This window comes from Vidua chalybeata, chromosome 2 (genome assembly GCF_026979565.1).
Source record: "Vidua chalybeata isolate OUT-0048 chromosome 2, bVidCha1 merged haplotype, whole genome shotgun sequence".
NCBI classification, from domain to species: Eukaryota; Metazoa; Chordata; class Aves; order Passeriformes; family Viduidae; genus Vidua; species Vidua chalybeata.
Window position 1 is genome coordinate 13,515,014 of NC_071531.1, and position 21,384 is coordinate 13,536,397.

A 21,384-nucleotide genomic window follows, 5' to 3' on the forward strand; every position below is an offset into this window, starting at 1 on the left:
CACCACCACAGTTTTAGCCCATTTAATTTAATTTATTTTTGTTGTTGTTGTTGTTAAAAATGGTGTACAGAAACATGGGGAGTTTGTGTATCAAACCTCAGTGAAAAGAGATTCTTCCCTTCCCCCCACCCTCTGCCCCAGATTAAGTTCACCAACGTCCTCTTTGTAAATTTAGCAAGCTTCAGACTCACTTCCTTTTGTCAGGAGACCTGAAAGAGCCATTTCCTGATTCGTACAGGGCTCTTGTATGCGCACACTAAGTGCTCATTCATGCCGTGAATCATAAAGGTAACCTCAGTTCAAAGCACTGCGCTGATACTTCGGCGTGGGACCAAAAGGAAAAAAAAAAAGAGAGAGAGAGAGGAAAAAAAAAAAAAAAGGACTTTTGTAATTCAGCGCAGCGCGCGTTGAAGTAATCTTTGCATTTACTGAGGAGCCGCGCCAAGGGGGGTTTTGGTCTTCTGTCTAAAAAGGATCGTTTACAAACTGCCCACACTAAAACGGGCTGGTGAAAGCACCAAAGCCAGCCCAAAGGATTATGTTTACTGTCGTGTGCCAGGCTTGACACATTTTTCATATCCTGCCAGAGACGAGGAATGGCATCAGGCGCTGCCACTGAGTCAGGCTCGGCCCCGGCGGCGCCGCGCGGGGAGCGAACGCAGCAGCCCCGCCGGGGCAGGCGGGCTCAGCACAGCGCCTCACACCGAGCTCGGCGAAGGTGCTGGGGAAAACTCAGCTCTGCCACGAGCGAAGGACTCGCTCTCCTGTCTGTGGTTCACTGGGAGGTCAGTGAGGCACGGTCTGTTGTGTTTATCTCTCCTGTACTCGCCTCCGGGTTCATCTGACAATGAAAGGGATGAGCTGTTACTGGCTGAAAGAAGAAAGAAATGTGCACTACTCGCCTCTCTCTATCCCTGCCAAGAGAGAGAGCGAGCCAATTCGTACATAATATTGGAGTCTTCTGCCATTTAGCAGCTTTTGCACAGCATCCAACTGTACAAGGACACGTCCCTGGGGTCAAACAAAATTTGGCTGTACTTCTGCCTTGATGAAGTAAGATCAGTATGATCTCTCGCTGTTCAAGAGAGCAAAATACACAGATGCTAAAATCAGCAACTGTGTTTTGACCAAGAAGAAAACAGTAAAGTGGAAGGAGGCTTAACTTGTGGAAAAAAGAGGTAACATAAATGTGAGTGCACCCTCTTTTACTACCACAACCCTTCTTGAACTTTTAAAAAGACCAGATATTCACCAGTTGCTTTTTACCATTATTGCTTTTACAGTATTGTCCTATTTGCAGATGAGGTTAGCCTGCTAAGGAGAGTCTCTTGTTTGAGGAATGTTAGAGGAGCAGTGGTATAAAAGTACTCTCTGCCCTGGGCTAGCCAGCCCAGGGTGACTCACACCCAAAAGTAACAGAATTATGGGAGCAAAAAACCCAAATGATTTTAGGCTCCAGTGGGTGAGGTAAAGTGCAACATAGATGTGCAGGTAGAACTCTACATACCTCAGGCCACAAGTCTCTGAACTAAGACTGTAATGTGCTGTGATCCAAGCCTGATTTTTGTCCTGGAAGGCTACTACCACGAGTAAACCTATAGCCACCACTTGTAAGTAAACTGCAATAAATAAAATCATAACCACAAAGAAGGTGTGAGGCAGTAATTTTAATTAGTAGTCTTGTGGGACTTCCTGTATGTTTGTGTTTTCCTTGTGGAGTGAAATGCACAAGAGGAGCAGTTTTATTTGCACAAGAGTTCTCCACTCTCTGCCTGCAGCTGAAAGACTGCTCTGCCTGCAGGAAGGCTGAGAAGCATTGTGAGACCCATCTAGTTCACCTGCCAGCCCCAGAGGGATGCTCCTGGAGAACAGGAGAGTTCTGCAACATCCTTCCTGACTGGAAAAGTGGGAGTCTTTCTGACCCATGCAGGATCAGTGGCAGGGTTCCTGGGCAGAAGATTCTGTAATGTTTTCATACTTGATTGTTGCCTTAATTCTCTGCAACAATTTGTTTTCTCTCAGCTTTTTTGTCTTGCTGTGTTTGTGATCCCCCTCTCTGGTGGATTTTCCTGGCTTTGCCCAGAGCACCTCCCTGGCCTGGGGTCCTGCTGAGGTCTTCTTTACATTCCTTCTCTCACCTCAGTAATTTTCTTGAGGAATTCTGGCACCTCATCATCCCTGCTTTCAAGGTTTCTCATATACAGATGCTCAAGCTCCTCATATATGATTATCACTAGGAGCTTTTATCACTTTGGGATTTTGGAACAGTGTTTCCTTAAAACCTGGTCAATTACTATTTTGAGAGCTGGAAAACAATAGGCTCACTCTTTTTTAAAATGTACTTTATTTTAAACATCAAGGTTGTGAGCCAGGTAAATTTTTAGTGATGATGGCTGTGCTGGCTCAATGGCCACATCTGACCCAGTACAGGGGACCACAGCTCTGCACCAGCGTGTCTGGAGCACTCCTGGTTCTCCTGGAGCCCTTATTTCTGCACATATGGTGTGTGGGGCCATGGGTGATGTCCCACATCAGCCAGTGCTGGCACAGGTGCCTGCAGATTGTCTCCCCACCCTGGCACAGCAGCAGCTTCTCCCCCATTGTGGGAGAGGCTGCAGATCTGGGTGGCTTTACCTAAAATCCTGGAAACAGCAGCTTTGCAGCACTTCTGTTGCCCTGCAACACCCTGAAAGGGTGTTGGGTGTGCCTTGCATAACAGGAACCTATTCAAGGTTATGAGTGTTTATTTATGAAGAGGTTGGCATCGTGTTTGTTTTTCTAACATTTTGTTTCCTGCTCACGTGAAGGCAGCTACAAGAGACAGCTGTCCTGACTGGGGGAACACTGTGGCCAGGTGAGCTCCTCAAACCTGACCTTCCCTCCACAGTGATTGCAGGATGGGGACAAGGAAAAAAAAGAAAAGAAACATCAAAACAAGAGTGAGCAAGCACTCTTGTGCACTATGGTTTGAGAAGGGCACAGTGAAAACCTACAGTGGATTTTTTTATGCATGCTCTCCATTGTTGATTTTCTCCCTGCACTAGTAAGGATTGGTTTCTTACCAGTCCCTTTCTCCTTTCTCCCCTTTCCTACTCCCAGCTCAGCCGTACAGTTGGAGGGGGCCACTCACTTCTCCCTGGGTTAAAGCTTAAGGGACATTTTTGTGGGGAACTTGCAGCTGTGTAAGAGGAAAACCTGTTTCTCCAGGATGCACAAAGCTGGAGGTGGGAAGGCACCCAGTAGCACAGCCCTCCAAGCCCTGATTTCACTCAAGGTGCTTCAGTAACACAAAAGTCTTATCATTTCATAATGAGGTTTTTTTTTTTGACTGTTCTAGGTGATACATTCTTTAAATATTTTGGTGTTTAAACATTTAAACTTCAGGAAAAGGAAATTAATTTGAGATTTTAAATAAATTTCATAGAGAACTTGTAGCAAGGCAATCAAAAGGGGTCCTTGCTTCTGGGATGAAGATTTAGGCACTGATTTATTCACTTGATCGATTTCATTTGTCCTAAAAAAAGGAAGGAAAGAGACAAGCAAAATTGTGTTTATAAGAAAGAAGTTATCAGGACCTTTCCAAGCATGCCTGTGCTATTACAGTGCCCTAATTCTCTTTATAGTTTAACAAGCCTGAGCCATTGTTATCTTACTGAAAACATAAGAAAGACACAACCAATATGTTATATGATAGTCCCAGTGCAGTGATGGTTTTGGATTGATAAATGTTACTAAACACTTTGCTGGAGAAGTGCACCAAATGTTTTTCCTGGGGCATTCTTGAAGGTTGCCTTTGATCAGGCTCAGCAGAGGTGAGGGTTTCCTGCCAAGTGCCAAGTTCCCTGGGCACTATTTACCTTCAGATGAGTCAGTGGGATGAGGGGCTATCACAGGGCAGGAAAGGACAGATAAAACCAAGCGTTGCAGAGCCTCTGACTAAAAAGAAACTGGCAAGTGTTGGGTGCCCAACCAGAGGTGTTGCCAGCAGTGCTGGTGTGAGCTCACAGGGTCAGGTTGCACCAAGCCATCTTGGAAGGAGATGGCCCAAGGAGGGTGGTCTCAAGACGATGCTGAGCCCCCACACCCACACATCAGGTGACATGGGCAGCCCAGAGGATCACAGGACCTCCTGCCTTTTTCACAAAATAAAGGGCATGGGGAAAAGCCCACATGGCACTCAGCCACTGCTCTCCAGGAAAAGAGAGGAGACAGGCTCATTGCACTGGAGACATGGCTCAGCCATTAGTCAGCCCCACCACGGGACTCTGTGGGATGTGGGCTCTCCTGCCATGCCAAACCCCCTGTAACACCTCCAGGGAGGCAGCCAGCAGGTACCAGCCAGTGCTTGCTGTGGGGACCAGGTCCTCACCCTGCTGGGAGCTAGTCAGGGGCACATAGGGGCTCCTGGTGGAGCATGTCTTTTTTGGCTGGACAAAGGACACAAAACAGGGCACTTGGATGCAATGGGCAGCAATTTCCAAAACAGAGGGTGTAGTACACATTTCTTACTGGTGGTTGTAACAGTCTCCTATTTAATTCTCTAGTAATACAGTTGTCTCAAGAATAAAACACTTACAATATATTATTTTATATAAAAATGCAGTGTTTAGTGTCTTCAACACACTTTTTGTTGGCTTCCTTGTGATACAGAACAGAACTATTCCAGTTGAAAGGACCTACAAAGAAGATCTAGCCAAACAGCCTGACCACTTCAGGGTGATCAAAAGTCAAAGCAGATTGTTAAGGGCCCTGTCCAAATGCCTCTTAAACACCGACAGTCTTGGGCCATTGACCACCTCTGTAGGAAGCTGGTTCCAGTGTTTGATCACATTCCTACCAAAGAGGTTCCTAATATCCAGTCTAAACCTCCCCTGATGATGCATCTTTGAACCATTCCCACACATCCCATCACTGAATCTCAGGGAGAAGGGATCATCACCTCCCTTTCCACTTCCCCTCCCCAGGAAGCTGTAGAGAGCAATGAGATTGCCCCTCAGCCTCCTTTTATCCAAACATTGAACAGAACTGGCCCTAGAACTGAGCCCTGAGGAGCACCACTGGTGACCAACTACATGTAGCCCCATTCACTACAACCCTCTGAGCCCTGCCCTTCAGCCAGCTTTTCACCCAGCCCACTGCAATTCCACTCATCCCACAGCTGGACACAAGTATTGTAAGTTCACTGCTACACCTTTTTACTCAAAAAACTTACCATGATCAGGTGCAACTCATGTACTGTTTATGCGCATTATCACTCAGGTACTAACTGTATTTGCTGTGAATGAGGTCAAAGTCCACTCTATGTCTGTGGGAAAAGTCTTTTAACTATGGCTTTAACGGGGCAGAACAAGAGGAACTCACATACGTGTGCTCACTCACACGTGATGTGAGTCACACATAACTCTGAGACTATGTGATTAAATAAACTACTCTGAAAAAAAGGGGATTTAGTTAATGCTGTCAGCTCTGTTGGATGCCCATGGAGGTTGTTTTCAGGTGTCACAGGGAAGGCTGATTTGAAGTCAGCCCTGGACATCCTGGCTGTACTTACCTGGCCTGGGATGGTGACTGAGTTTGTAGTGTTTTGGTAAAGATCCTCTCTGGAAAAAATATTGATGTTTCATGCCAGCTGCATTGCAGAAAGCTGTTTTTGGGAAGACTTGCTGCTTCACCGCAGGGTGCTGTATTTCTTCCCTTACAAAACTCAGTGTATGTTTTACCCGTGTGAGACAAGCAGCCAAGCGTGCTGCTGTCCACTGCACTGTAACACACCCTTGGCCTTCACGTTCCAGTCCGAAAGCCTCTTCAGACAAGGCACTTCCCTCTCTGAAGGAGAAGTTTGAGCTTCCTTTCCCTGTGATGCAAAGTAGCTGCTGAGGGGGCCCAGCAGCAGAGCAGACCCACTGCCAGCCCTGCTCTGCCCTTGGCATGCCCAAAAGCCTGGGGAAGGACAAACCCATGCTTGCCCCCACATCTACCTGTGTTTGCCTCAGCAGGTTTCTCCTCCATCATGCTCCCACCATGGGCCACACTGAGGCCACAGCTGTGACTCTGGCTGTGGTGTCCCAGCAGGCACTAAATCCTGACTGCCCCAGCTCAGTCCCACTGCAGAGAAGCAGCCTCAGACAAACCCAGGTTCTCCTCAAACACTGTTTGCCATGTCATGAGACTGCTGGGGCTCAGCCTTCCTGGAAAAGGGTGCAGTCTTGGCATTGGCTGGCATGGTGTGTGCCCATGTGTGTGTGTGTGTGTTGGCAGGTGCTGAGCCTGCAGGTGTTCCTTACGCTGCAGCCAGGCAGGTTTTGCTGGCTGCAGTCTCACCAGAAACAACACTAGGAGGATTTGACATTTGGAGCTGTGTGTAGTTGTTTCCCCAGGCATCTCCTGTGGAGTACTCAGTGCAACCTTCAGTGCAGAGCAAGTGTTTGGGCACCAAGGGCTTGTGACCTTCCAGCGGCTCAGGGACACCTCCATGCCCCTCTGTTCTGTGCCAGCTCCCACAGAAACTCCTCTGAAACATCCTGCAGCATCTGTGATGAGCTTGGTGCTATTTAGAGCTGTGTAAGGTCACCATGGTTGAGCTTGGAAAATATAATGAAAGAGAAGGACCAGCTGCAAGTGCCACTGTCCCCATGGTGCTGGGGCTTTGCACGTGCAGGGCAGCCCAGCCAGTTGAGGAGCTGTGTCTGCACTCTGGCAAGGGGTGAAGGGTGGACCAGCACAGCCCACAGCATGCTGGTGCTTCTAAACATTTTATTGCAAGCTGCAAGAGCCTGAGGTGCATTTATATTTGATTTATATTCTTTACTTCTGTAAACAGGAGCACCTGATGCTTTATAACTTAAATGAAAGGACCATCACTGCTTGGATCCAAAAGGCTCTACAATTTCTTTAATAACAAACAGAAGATAATGTCCTCCTCTACACCTCTACTTGCTTTTAGACCTGTGTAAAAGGACCTTTCACTTTTTCAATCCTGTGCTTATTGCAGAAAATACTCCAGCTGAGAAACCAGATGTAAGCCTGTGTAAGGGAAGCCCCAGCTGCCCAGACTGCTGGAGAGGCACATGACTATGGGTGCCTAGAAGCAAACCTGGCCCTGCCTGGGAGTGAAGCAGGGATGTCTCATTATGTTGAGCTGTGGGGGTGAAAAGTGCTTTGGCTTTAACAGCAGAAAATAGCTTGCCGACACCAAGCCCAAATGGCAAGTAAAGGAGCTCTGGAGTTCTGAGTCCCTACAGGACTTCTGTAATCAAATTTCAAATTGTGGTGATGGCAAACCCGGCATGCAAATACACAATAATTTTATTACTTTGTGCTGAGAAGGTAATCAACTCATGCCTATAAATCCTGAGTATTTGCTTACGTAATTTATTTTTGTTTTCCTTTGGGATGCTTTAGCCTTGTCCTGACTTCACTGTCATTTGGACCAGCTGTACTTTGTAATGTAGTGGACTTTGGTTTATCACCCTGTTTTACAGTCTGGCAGCTTTACAGCTTTCAGAGGTATTTAGTTACATAAAATGGGTGTGCTTTCTTGCCTAGCTAAAGAATAGCCACTATCCCTCAAAATTTCAGCTAGTTTTGGTTTTGTTTATAACTAGATTAATAAGGTGTTATTTCTTAGATCCTAGCACTTGTTGCTGCCTCCATCTGCCAGTTCTGCCTGCTGTTCTTCAGCAACAAATAATTCCTGCTCCTACACCACCAAACCCAAGATTAGTACTTGCTAATCCATTAAGTTATGGCTAATGACATCAATGGGAGGTAAAAATAATCCAGAAATTATTAATGTATCCCAAGAATTTGCCTCTCAGACTTCTGATTTTGTGAAATAAGTCTTTCAGTTTGTTCTGATTACATTCTCTGGAAAGAAAAAAACCTAAACTGTCTCCCTTGATGCTGCTTCCTCCGTTGTGTGTGTGACTTCCTGTGGCAGGCTGTGGTCAGCCCCTGCACCTGGCCTCCTGCACTGTTGCAGATCTCTTCTCCTGCCTCCTTTTTAATTTACATTTTCTGCCCCAGTGGCAAAGCTACACCTCTGTGTGGAGGTTATGACCTCTAGGAGTGATGAATGCAGAGTCTGATCCATCTCTCTACATTAACTCTGAAAAAGACCCATGTAGCTGCAACTGTAGCTAAAACACACTGAGGCAGTGGTTGAAATGTTCTCCTACATTTGTGCTAGGCCGTAGCAGGAAGCTGGCTGGGGGAGAAACCCAAGTCCTATCATGTGAACTGATTGCAAAAGGCATGAGACTGCAGACCAAAACTACGAGTCTTGTTTCCTCCTGCACAAGGTGTGTGGTGGTGTTTGTGTGTCGGTGACTCAAGGGGCCAAATCTGGAAGTTCAGGAAGATCACAGAGAGCCCAGACTGGAGTTTGCTCATTATGACAGCAATAAAGAAAGTCTGTTCAAAGGTACCTCCACAGTGGTATCTGGGTGTCCAATTATAGTAACCAGTTTCCAAAGTCTCACCCTGCATTTTTATCAGAGTGTTTTGAAAATAACACTGCAATATCCAGTTACTTGGAAACACTGATGGGCTTTCATGTGGAAAGCTACTGTGTCTCTCACGTTTTTTTGCTGTGTGGAGGAAATTTTCTAGTAGGAATTCCAGGGATTCATGTCTCATCCCTGCACAGTGGGTTCCTGGGAGGTGATTCTAAAGATGTAAACCCACCTCATCATACTGTACAGCAAACTTTCAGGAGTGGACGGGCGCCTAGTTTTGTCTTACGAAAGCATGTTATTGTTAGTCTGTTTTAGTCTGTGGCGAAGAGACTTCCTTTGAGTGGATGTGGTCATCTGACACCTGCTATATCAACAATTGAAATACGCAAAGTTCCAAACAAAATAAACAGAACTATTTACCTGAGAGCAGTTTCTGAACACGGTGTTTGCTTTCCATCCTCACAAGCTAATTATCCCCTGGAGCTTTTTGTTTCTTGTTTTAGCCTGGAGTAAATCTGTGAAATGAAACTGAAACTGCTTTGAAGATGGAGTTTCTTTCCCCTCTCTCACTATTTTCAATTGAGGTGTGTACCTGTACTTTATTCTGTTATCAAACACAGAGTGTTTCTGATTGCAGAAAAAGTCAGAGCTCAGCAGGGCGAGGCCTGAGGGTCGGGAGAGGCACATGTCCCAGTGCTGCACTGGTGCTGGGCTGTGCTCCCGCCCCAGAGCTCACATCCACTGTCCTCAGCCTCACACCCTCTCCTCCACAAGCTCCCTGTGGGGACAAGTTTGTGCTCCTGATGGGTTCTGAAGCCCTCCATCAAGGTTGTTTTACCAAAAAACGTCTGGACAGGAAAAAACGTTCTTTTCTCTCTTGGTGAGAGAAAGAAGAGTCTTGGGGAGGAATCTTGCCTGGATGGTGAAGTTAGAGTCTGCTTTGAGTTTGCAGCAAGATTAAACATTAGCAGGAGGCTCGGTGCAGCTGAGGCCTTCCTTTGAATTGCAGCCACATCTCTGACCCCCAAGGTAAAAAAAAAAAAAAAAACAAAAACAAAAAAAAAAAAAAAAAAAAAAAACCAAAAAAACCAAAAAAAAAAAAAAAAAACCAAAAAAACAACAACAACAACAACAAAAAAAAACACCAAAAAAAAACCCAACTAAGCAATCCTGCCCAGGCAAGCAAAAGAACCGAGTCGTTGCGTGAGGTGAATTGTTTAAACCCGCAGGTTTGGCCCCTCGGTGCTGCCATCCGTCAGTCCGTGTGAGGCCCGGAGCTCAGCTTCGCTCCCCGAGGGACGCGGAGGGAGAGCCCCGGGAGCGAGCGCTGTGGGGAGGAAGCTTGAGCAAGCCGAAGGAAATAAAGCTTCTGCTCAACTCAAAGAAAGGGAGGCACGACACACACCCTTGGGCTGGTCTCCAGCCCGAGGCAGCGCAGCCTGGCGGGGAATTAGGCCGAGCTTTCCCGAGTCCCGCTCCGTACGGAGCTGGCGTCTGCCCTCAGCTGACAACTCGGCTCCCCCGGGCCAGGCTCCAGGACGGGCGACTCTCCCAAGACAAAACACCGAGCAGGAATGCAGTAAAGCCCCCATATGCTTTTTCACAGGAAAAGTTTGCAGTGGCTTTTTGAATTACATCGACATCGAAGGCTCTTTATAAGATGAGGGGAGGGGGAAGGGTTGTTTTTCTCACATATATTTTGTTCTAACTTATGTAGACAAAGCCAGCCTCCTTCCACGTCGTCGCTATGGCTACAGCTCGGATCATTGTGCAGGAGCCTGTGAACAGGAAAAGGCCAAGCGGAGAGGGGGCGGCGAGCCCGGCGCTCCCTCTGCATGGTTCTGACGTATTCTCCGGCCGCAAGTCTGTCCAAGGCCACCCTTCTGTCCCCACCCGATGGGAATGTGGAAACTCTGCCATTGCGAAATGTTCCGCTGGCTGGCTCAGCGTGAGGAGAACTTCCCGGGGCATGAGTTTGAGAGGGAGAGCGAGGAGGAGCTTTGCGCCTCGGCTCCCTGGAGATGTTATCAGCACTGTAACACTCGCTCCCTAACTCTTCCCCGGAGGCAGGCTCGCTGCAGCAGGGGAACAGCGCAACGCTGGCTGACCCGCAGGGCACACGCCAGCCCTGTGCCCCTGCTGCGATGGGCTCCCACTGGTGGGACACCAGTGACCTGCTCAAAGCCAGCTGGTGTGGCTCAGCCCCCGTCATAGGCTGGCACTCAGCTAGGCGATGTGATTGTGGTCCTGGAACCGAGGAAAGTTACACCAGGTGAGGTTTCTCCAGCACCTAAAGCCACAGAAAACACTCTGCTGTATGTGTCAATTGTAGTTCCAGAGGCACTTTGGTCCTCCCATAGCTTGAGGAAAAGTTACTGAGGGAATTTAAAATTGGTCTGTTCTTGACCCACAGCATTACCACATCACTGTTGGATGTTATCAAAACTGTGAGAATACTTCTGCTGGTTTTAAAAAGCTTGCCTAATAGTAGGATTTCAGCAAAAGTCATATCTGAAAGGTTCATCTTTGTATTTCCTTTCACGTGTGAACGTTTAAAATTATCCCCACTGGCTAGAAAAAGTCTTCTCATTTAGCACTGCCTCACTTGTTTTCTGTGACTGCCTGGGAATCCATTCCATCAGAATTCATTTAGAAAATGCAATGGTAAGCCACATTGGCAGAAGACGAACAAGATATGATAAACAATTTTAAATTGATTGAAAATTTGACTAAGCTGCTTACTTTTCTAATTATGATGCCTAATTAGTTAGCTTGTTCCATTCAGTCATGCAGCTTTGATAGCTTTATTGTGCTCCAGAAGTCTGGGGCCTGAGATTTAAGCAGGCCTGCCCTAGATATCTAATGAGCTGTTAATTTTAAAATAAAACCACTCTTAAACTACTCTGCTAGCAATCACCTTCTGGTCTGATAAATGGAGCCAGAGCACAAGCTTAAAATAACTTCAAAACAGATTGCACTAGGACTGAGATGCAGTAGGTATAAGATGCAGGAGATTGAGATGAGATGAGATGAGATGAGATGAGATGAGATGAGATGAGATGAGATGGTTAATGTAGCTCAGAGAATAATAAATGTAGCTCAGAGAATGGTATATCTTCACCAAGGAGAAGATATAGCACCCTGATGCTCACTGAGAACTGCTAGAGACCATCTCCTCTTTCCCAGTCTGCCTCCATCACCAGCTCTTGGGCTGCTTCCTTGGGTATGCTTGTTCTCACTTCTTTTGGCTTCCTGAATTCCAGAAGAGAACAGGCTCAGCAAAGGTAGGGAGATTTGTAGCCTGGCATTTAATCTTCGGCCAAGCAAGAAACACAGATTTCCACTCCCTTTGGACAGAAGGATTGAGCCTCAGGCTGCTGTGTGTGGTATGAATGCTGCCACAGCAGCTGAGGTGCTGCACAGATAGGGGCAGTCCTGGAAAGGGATGTTTCTTATGCAGAACATGCATGACCTGCTCAATCAAGGTAATTTTTGTGACAGATTCCATTCTCAGTCCATCTGGAGTTAGTCCAGATAAGCACTGGAACCATATCACAGAACCACAGAATGGTTTAGGTTGGAAGGGACCTCACAAGCCATCTCCTTCCAAGCTCCTCCATGGTTAGGGATGTCACCTACTAGACCAGGTTGGCCTAGCCTTGAATGCTTCCAGGAATGAGACATCCACAACTCTGGGCAACCCATTCCAGTGCCTCACCACCCTCACAGTAAAAATTTCTTCTTACTAGCTAGTCTAAACCTGTCTTCCTACAGCTTAAAGCCCTCTTGCACCTGTGAAAAGTCTCTCTCTAGCTTTCCCCTTTAGGTAGTGGAAAGCTGCTGGGTCTCCCTGGAGCCTTCTCTTCTCCAGGCTGAGCAGCTCCAACTCTTTCAGTCTGTGTTCATGGGAGAGGTGCTGCAGCCCTCTGATCATCTTCACAGCCTCCTCTGGACTTGCTCCAACAGGTCCACATCCTTGTGATGCTGGTGACCCCAGAGCTGGATGCTGCACTCTGGGTGGGTCTCACCAGAGTGGAGCAGAAGAGCAGAGCCCCTCCCTTGACCGGCTGCCCACAGGGCTTTGGATGCAGCCCAGGACACAGTTGGTTTTCTGGGCTGCGAGTGCACATTGTCAAGACAAAGTTGAGCTTCTTGTCCACCAATCCCCCCAAGGAAGAGCTACCTTCTGCTTTCCTCCAAGAGCTCCTGTATTCTTTATTAGTGTTCTCATTCTTGAAGCAACCTCTGACAGCCAAACCTCACACCTGGGCAGAGCTGGCACACTGCTGACTACAGATAATTAAAAAAAAAAAAAACAAAAAACAAAACAGAAAATAAGAACAGTGTCACGTACGGCTCTCTGTTGGCTCTGGGCAGAGTGATACCTTATTCTTACAATTAGTTCAGCATTTCCCATGACTCAAACAGTCACTGCCCACTACTCTCTAGGATAATGAAATATCTTCCATGTGACACAATTTATGCAGCAACCAACGGATTTAAAACCTTGTTTTATTTACACCAGTTTATGTTACAAGGCAGCTAAGTCTCTTCTTTTCTTTGAAGTGAAAGTAATGCTGGCCAAAAAAAAAGCCTTTTATTGCAGGGTTACCAGAGAGGAGAGCAGCACAAAGTTTGCATGCATCCACTTTCACCATAAGCTTATGGGAAGTGCAAACACAGTACTGCAAAGTTGTTAATTTGTTTCAAAGACAACTAAAAAACTGATGAGCAGCATTGTTTTCCCTGCTACTGTGCAAAGGCTAAAAACCAGAGGTTTTAGCCTACTGGTTTCCTACTGCATAACACAGCACTTACAGCTCAGCACAAATGCTGAACCTGATCTGAAATCATGACCAGAAACACATTCCACCTGAAGCATTCGAGTTTGGTGGTTTAGGAGTCACATAATGGAGCTTTTTGTGTGGTTTGTAAATATACTTTCATTTCACACAACCAGTTGAACCAATTTTTTGATACTCAGGCCTCAAAAGCACACTAGGATGCATCTTTCCCTTCAAGGCTATGCCCTTCCAGCTGAGGTGCTCTGCAGGCAAGTGGAAGTTCCAAGCTCTGGACTTTCTGGGACAGCTGTCCAGAGAGCAGCAACCTAATATAGGGATTCCAACCATACCTAAAAATATAGGTCACAAGGCAGGATGCCCTGTGCCACCAAGAGTTGATCTCAAACTCTTTCAAACAGTCAGGTGCTCAGAACCTTGCCACCAGGTCCCACAGGTACCAAGTGCCTTTTTATGCCCCTGGGAGACCATAGTAAATCATTTAACTTGTGAGAAGACTGATGTCAAACCAGTCTTATTAATCTGCATGTTATTTGACAGAAAACTTTATGTGAGAAATGAAGTCAAAACTACTAGCCATGAAGTGAAAACACTATTTTATTTTTATAAAAGGCAATAATTAAAACAAACCCTACCAGTGTGTACACTGTACACAGTTGAATGACACTTACAAGAATGAAGTCTCCATATACAGGGATTACAAGCCCACACTGGTAAAGGATGCACACAAGCACATACTGAACTTCACAGATGCCTCAGCTCCAGATCACAGTACCATTACTCTATAACCACACCTGCACTGCCATTATTAGCATCCACACTACTTTATTCCACTACAAACTGTACATACACAGAAAGCAAGAAGTTTATTCAGAGAGCACATATATTCTCAGAAAACTTTTTTTTTGCTGGAATAATCTCTCACTCTTCTGCTGCCATCTTCAAGAGATACTTCTTGTCAATCTTGAAAAGCCTCCAGCCCTCCTCAGTGGACAGATCTGAGGCACCCCTTCTCTTGTAGAACCTGATGGAAGGTTCATTCCACTCCGCAACGAGGAAGTGCATGCTGCTGCAGCGGCACTTCACAGCCACCTGCAAAGCCAATGCCACACGGTCACAGCCCCAGTGACAACCAGCCAGATTACTCAGCAACTGCACACCACCACAAATCATTGAGTTCATTCCAGGAGCCACTGCAGCACTTCTCAGCTTACCAGACTCTAGGCAATGTTTTAAGCTGTCTAGAGTCCAGCCACCTCCTCTAATTCTTGTTTAGACTTATCACTTAGACATACCTGGCTCAAGTTCTTCAGAATTTCTGACCCAATACCAAGTCCTAAAAAACCAAAAAACAAGAAGCTTAAGTTTTAAATCTACAGAAGCCCTATGGGTATTAACTCATCTAATTCTGCAATAGGTACCTCTGTACTCAGCCATCACATAAAAATCTTCAAGGTACAGCAGTTTTCCAATCCATGGATCATAAGTGAAGTAATACATGGCAAAGCCCACAATGCATGTTTCTGAAACAAAGGGTGTAACTTCAGCTAGTCAGAGTTTACAAGGTAAAAATACTAAGTTTTACATGCATGTTTAAACATACAGATTTTCTGGGACATGCAGACATTTGAAACTAGGATACAATTAAAAATTAAGTTTGCAAATAAGCACACAATTGAAAACACAAGTTCTGACAAATTTGTATCAGCTTAATTAAAAAAATAAAAAATTGCTCTGTCCATACCCTGAAATCCTCAAAAGCACTGTCATAGTAAGTGCAAACATGGCCTTTTTCTACAAAATAATGCACACCCTACTGATTAATTTCCAGTCTGGAAGACAAGTATTTTACACAACAGCTCACAATCTAGATAATTAGCTCTGCTTCCTTAGGAATCGTCTGTCAAACTCTGGAAAACACTCATCTTTGCATGTATATTTCTCAGTAACTATTGTGCCAGAAGGCCTATTTACAGGCCACCTTTACAGCAGCATTTCAAGCACTTCCACTGAGCATCACACTGTTTTCTTTTCCTTCAGCACCAGGAAGTCAAGATAAGTAAAGCTGCAGCTTCAATTGCAACTCTGTGGCTCAAGAGAGATGAGAAACCAACTCTTCCAACAGCCCACTCAAACATAAGCCCTGAGTATTTTAACTACATCTACCGTAACACTCTGCACATACTGTAAGAGAAGCGTGCAAACAGGTTTCTGCCATCTACTGTGTCTTTGGTAAAGGTTTGGGAGTAGCACTTGTCCCTGTAGGCCTTACCTCATATTATGATCATCTACTTTATTGTGTAACGGATCTTTTAGTTACCTCCCCGCCCATCCATGTACACAGAAGGGCCATGTACATGGCGAAGCTAGAGACTGTAACCTGAAGATTGGGGACAAATTAAAGAAAAAAATGTGATTCAACAGAATTACATAAAGGTAAGTCAGGGTCAAACAAGAAAAGCCATTTAATAATTGGAGTCAAGCACATTATGTTATACCTGACCTCCCATGTTTTCAGGATTAGCAACCACTTCAGCAGAGTATCACTATACATGATTGAATTTTACCAGTTAACCTAGTCCTCCTACCCCAGTCCACTGGCAGAACCTCATCTACAATCACTAATATTAAGCAAATGATGCTTCTCTGTATTTAACGTCCAAAAGTAAGTATCAGGAAGCCTCACCTTCAGACGACCACTGGTCTTTTGGCACTTCTGCAACCAGACAGTGGTAGAAAGGGTGCTCGCCAAAACCATCCTCAAGCAGCTCTAGAAAAGCAGAAAACACACGCACCTGAGTCACAGGCACTGTCACTCGGCTGCCAACCGGGTGACCTCGTGCAGCCTCCGTACCTTTCTCAGTTAGCACCACCTGGTCCTCCATGTCCTCGTATTTCGCCAGTTCCTGGAAGAGAAGGAGGTTGTGAGCGACCTCTCCCCGCCCCCCATCCCTTGCGCAACAGTTTGTTTTGCTCCGGCACCGGGCAGCGCTGCCCCCCCGCATCCCGCCCGCACCTTGATCAGTCGCAGCAGGTCGGGACAGTCCTCGGGACGCGCGGCGCGGATGCTGAACGAGGCCATTTTCGGCGACGCTTCCCCCTGCGGCCCCCTCGGCTGACGAGTCCCCGGTGTGTGAACAGGAGGAGCAGCTGTTTCTTCATTCGTGTCCCGGGCGCGGCGGCCACCTGCGGTCAGTCAGGCTGCGAGCATGTCCCGGCGGCGTTTGGCTGCTGGCGCTGTCGGCTCGCTACCGCGGCTTCCCCGGCTCAGAGAATACAGCCCGTGGCCTCGGCCGCCTTATTTAAAGACGTCCTCGCCCCGCCTTCCCCGACCATCAGCCAATAGGAGCGCCGGCAGTGCTCGCCCTCAGCCAATGGCCGCGCCCCTCTCCGGAATGCTGCCCGGGCCTGCCAGCAACAGCTGCGGCTGTCTCGTGACTCGCCCTCCCCTGCCGCGCGCGGCGCCCCCTGGCGGGGCCGGGCGGCGCTGCAGGGAGAGACCCCGCGGCTCTCCCTGGGCGGCGGGACCGGCCCTCAGGGACTCGCGGCAGCGCCCGCCCTGCTGCTCCCGCACCGCCGGCCCTGCTTCTCCCGGCCCCAGCTCCTGCGGGACCCCGAAAACCGAGCCCGACATTGCCCTCAGCTCGGGGCTCTCCCTGCGCGGGCGCCGTGTGAGCCGTGGCGCCGCCCTGGCCGCAGAGCGCGGGGCGGCGCTCGGGGCAATTCGTGCACCGCTGTGAGGAGAGAGTGAAAAAGAGCCCCGGTGTTTGCGGGAAACGCGCAGCAGTGATCCGGGTGCGGGGGAGCGTGTCTAGCACAATCCCGGGCAGGAGCGTCCCTACGGAGAAAGGTTCAAACCACTGAAGTTTAACCTTGGGGTTGGCACACGCACGTTTCCCAGGCTGGCACACGCACCGTAACCCGCCTGACTGGAGGGGAAGGGGTTGTGCTGGGAGAAGCACGGAGTGAGGTTAAAGCAGGGGGATTTGCCAGTAGTCTGCCGTAAGGGAGGCTCCAACGCCATCCCGATGGAGGTATGGATGTCACTGAGGAGAGAGGTGGGTGTGATGAGGAAAATTCCATCTGAGTAGATGCGACAACATGACTTTGTAGTATGAAAGGATGGAGGAATTATCCTCAGCCCTGTGCTTCCTCTGGATATTACCTAGAGATACTGCTGTATGCTGAGGAATGAGCTGGATCACGATCTCGATGACCATGTGGTCCATGGACCTACAGCTGGGCCACACAGAGAAGTGCAACTCTTTGCCATATGTGTGGTTTTCTTTTCACCGTCTTCTATTAGCTGTGCCACTGTCATGTACATTCTTAGATATTGTAAAGGGGCTCTTTATCTTATCATTTAGGGTTATTTGATTTGTTTTAAGAGTGATTTGGGGTATGGGAAGACGCTAAGCCATGCTGCTGACTCTCACAACACACCCCCATTTTTTCATGTATCCAACAAGCTACGAGGTTGGCCTACATTTAGACAGAAGGACCAGCATGGAACATGATACTGCAAGAGGATTGTATAAAGAAGTGTGTATAAAGCGTGTGTTCGGGTGGCTGGTGTTAGCACACAGTGGAAAGTGCCTGAAGGCCTGGGAGAGTAATTTAGGATTTATGCAAACACCCTAACTGGCTCACTTTACCCTCTACTGGAGCAAGAATAGAGATGCCCAAAGAACAGAATAATTTTCATATCACTAAGCAACTGCCAGTGACTAGTAGTAGAAAAGTTAAAATTTATTTCATGGGTTGTGAGTCTGAAAATCCCTCAGGACAGGGTATTTAGTAGGGAGACTGAATCTGAATAAACTACCAAGGAACAGACTATACTTAACAACATACCTTTAATGAATACAGATATTTTCATTCCCTAGAAATGATTAGACTGGGATCAGAAGTGGGAAATACTGTCTCTGTGAAAGACAAAAGCCTTTGTGTTGTCTCAACTCTCTTTGTTTTGCATTTCTTGACAAAGAGGAAGTCACACTATCAGGAAACCTACTGCTGTGTAAAAACACAAAGTGCCTGGTTTCTTTCTTCTCAAGTCAGAAAAGTCACATGATTTAGAAGTTGAAGTCTCAGCAAAAAAAGACCCAAACATTTTCTCCCTTGACTGTTTTTGAAAGTCCTGCTTTAATTTGCTCAGAAATATGCTGATATTGTGTTGCTTTAAATAATACAGTTCATTTGATTTAGCTTTCAAATTCACAAGGCAGAAAGAAAAATATTTTAAAAATATCATGATGTGTCAAAAAAAGTTTCATGAAACAATAGGAAATGCAGAGAATTTAGTAAAAAAAAAAAGGAAAATTAAAAATAGCTAAGATATCTAGATCTCAGAGACTATAGTATAATTACTTAGTTATGTATTATTAGGGGTATTTTTCTAGAATAGATAAGTTTAATAAGAATGCTAAGAATATTTTACAAAAAGGTTCCAAAAGAACTCAGTTTGTGAATTAATCAGACTGATTTGGCATGTGTTTTACAGCTTCTTCCTTTTGTCTCTGGTCTGTTTGTCTTTGAGCAGGTTTCATGTCATCTTGACATAGCTGAGGCCAATGATGAAATCTTTAATGACCCGCACAGGGCTTGGATTTTATCCTTCAGTGGTCACAGCCTGTTGATCTGCCCTTCTCTCCACGGAATGAGTAATGGCAAGTCTCCTGAAAAGGATCAACATTTTTAAAAATTGTTTAAATATGTGTGCTGGCAGGTGGCTAGCAAACGAGTTTAAGGCAAACCAATGTTGAAACAATCAGTTATAATGAAATATGCACCGAAGTCTGGATTAGCTCTTCTGTACCAGCCAGCAGCTTCCATGTGGAACCTGCTGATTGTGAATCCATCTACATTTCCAAGAGGGTTGGACTTTGGAGTTTGAGAAGGTAAAATGCTTAGAACTATTTCAAATGTGCATAATTCCTATTCTTACTGTATCTTCCCCTAAATATTATTCATAAGAGAAACAGAAAAATTTGTGCAAAGTAGCAAGTGACACTTTCTTTTTTAGCATGCAACAGGAGCTTTTATAAACAGCTGTTAATAAAAGCATGTGTTAATAAGTGCATGTAGTGATTGAGGCAAGTTTTCCCCACATCCTGCCCAGAGATGGAGGTCTTTTCTAGTCTGAAGATACAGGAAATAGCCAAGCCAGTTCCCCCAGATCCTTTCACGGCGATGCAACTGAACAATTTATTCAGAGAGTTATGGGACCCCATCTGCACTTGTATCAAAAGCATGTTTTTATTTGCATCTAAATTTTCTAATTTTCTCTTTGCTTGGAGGGTGGACAGAAAGGCTCAAAGAGGCCACCAACTTTCTTTCTTTACTGTTCAACTAATCAAACTCTCTTCCCCTGTTTTAATTTTTGATTTCCTTCTTTGCTAGGAAGATTCCTTGCATTCCTGTATGAATGACTCTTTCATGCCTAAGAGGTTCTCTGTTTGTAATAAATAAGAGGAGAAGGAGAAAAAAAATCCTTATTCCACATTAAAATGTAGTGAGTTAAGGACTTTTTTATTGTACTAATAAATATTTCCAAGTATTTCAATCCAAGGTGTATGTCCTGTCAAATCTCTGGAGCAAAATACAGAAAATGCAATTAATATTCAGTGTTGACCTGTAATTTTTCATGATTTTGGACATTTGGGATTGTCTTTTTGTTTTCAACTGAATGTTTTCTTCCTAATCCTTAAACCTTGCGTTGATATTTATGAGTTCACAGTTGCTTCTGATGTTTTATTCAAGCCACTTAAAATTACAGTTTATCAGCACTAGGCTGTACATAGAAAAAATATTAATCTCTGTCAGAATAGTCCAAATACTAAATAAATACTGCAGGAGCAATGCTCAGAATTCAGGGCAAATGCAAAATTAACAGTTTCATGTGATAAGCTACATGAATTTCTGTATGCTGGCAATATGCATCTTATTATCTTTGAAAACATATTTTAGATCATTAGAACCCTATTCCTGCAGGCTAATACATCTTATTTGCCATTTGTAATTATGCAGTTTAATGAATTTGGGATTTAGACATAACTAATTATCTGCCTGAATCCAAAAATCATGTATATCATGTGTGCAAATGATTTGGGGTATAAAAGTTATAGAAATAAATGTTGGGAAAGAATCCAGACAGGCCTCAGTTTTGGATACAATAGAAGTATTGTATCTGGATACAGTAGAATTGGCTCTGATCCTGCAGTGTACTTAAATCAGGGAAATATCTCAGACTTTAAAAAGAAACCTATGAAATCAAAGTATTTCCTTATAACTAAGGGGGGTTTGCACAATGAGTAGGTGTTTTTATTATGTGTCACAGTCACAGTTTGTCTTTGGCACAGTCTTCTGCACTGCCTAGAGGTGATTCTTTTCATGGCACCTTGATTTTTGAACTTTCAGCACACATGCATACCAAGTTTCCACATTTTTTCCCATGACCAGATGAGCGAGAAGCTTTGCAATAGCGCCCTCAGCTATTTCACGGATTCACAGCACGGTTTCACTTGGAAGGCACTTTAAAGACCATCTAGTTTTCAGGTGTTACCCTTACATATACTGAATACTCTGGTTAATGTACTTTGTGTTTGCCAGAACATGTTTTCTCATATCCCTATCCAATCTCGCTGGTCATTTGCTAAGTCTTCAGCAAGGTGTGCTTAGCAACTTCATTGCTACCTTGTACCTCCTGTATACACTGTTTTGTTGGCAAGCTGAAATGGCCAGTGAGAGCCACAAACATTGTGGTTGGTGTGGAAGCCGTGGGCTGCTCCTGGACACGTGTATATATCCCAGTCCCCAGGAGGTGCAGACATGATTATGGCAAGTGCTCTGGTCCTTGTGGCTCTGTGGTGTCTTGGCGCTGAGCCAGGGCTGCCCCTCTGCCACACACCCCAGTGCAGGCCCCTTGTCGTCGCTGCTCTAAGTTTCTTCAGCTCCCAAGAATAAAAAAAATTCTGATTACTTGAACTTGTTGATTGTTCACCTGTGCAAAGCACACAGCTGTATTTTCACAACATTAATTAGGTTGGAAACAACCCGAGATTATCAAGTCCTACCTGTGGCCAAACACCAAGGTGTCAACCAGACCATGGCACTGAGTACCACAC

The 21,384-nt window shown here is 45.7% G+C and overlaps 1 protein-coding gene and 1 long non-coding RNA gene across 4 annotated transcripts; one reads left to right on the forward strand and one right to left on the reverse strand.

Moving 5' to 3' along the window:
* Positions 1-13,837: 13,837 nt before the first annotated feature.
* Positions 13,838-16,554, reverse strand: SAT1 (spermidine/spermine N1-acetyltransferase 1). 2 transcript variants are annotated; one of them, XM_053936243.1, is made up of 6 exons: positions 16,275-16,553; positions 16,113-16,164; positions 15,945-16,028; positions 14,680-14,781; positions 14,554-14,594; positions 13,838-14,350 (listed from the first exon to the last, which is right to left on the reverse strand). In XM_053936243.1, the coding sequence occupies exons 1-6, from the start codon at positions 16,338-16,340 to the stop codon at positions 14,180-14,182; spliced, it is 516 nt and encodes a 171-aa protein (XP_053792218.1). In that variant the 5' UTR covers positions 16,341-16,553; the 3' UTR covers positions 13,838-14,179. The 2 variants fall into 2 exon arrangements, with proteins under 2 accessions (XP_053792218.1, XP_053792217.1); XM_053936242.1 differs by having other exon boundaries at positions 15,945-16,164; positions 16,275-16,554.
* A 182-nt stretch (positions 16,555-16,736) lies between these two features.
* LOC128784540 (uncharacterized) lies at positions 16,737-19,878 on the forward strand. Of its 2 annotated transcripts, none has more exons than XR_008429520.1 (2): positions 16,737-17,316; positions 18,801-19,878. It is a non-coding gene; the product is annotated as an uncharacterized LOC128784540 (long non-coding RNA). The 2 variants fall into 2 exon arrangements; XR_008429519.1 differs by having other exon boundaries at positions 16,737-17,108.
* The last annotated feature ends 1,506 nt before the right edge of the window (positions 19,879-21,384 follow it).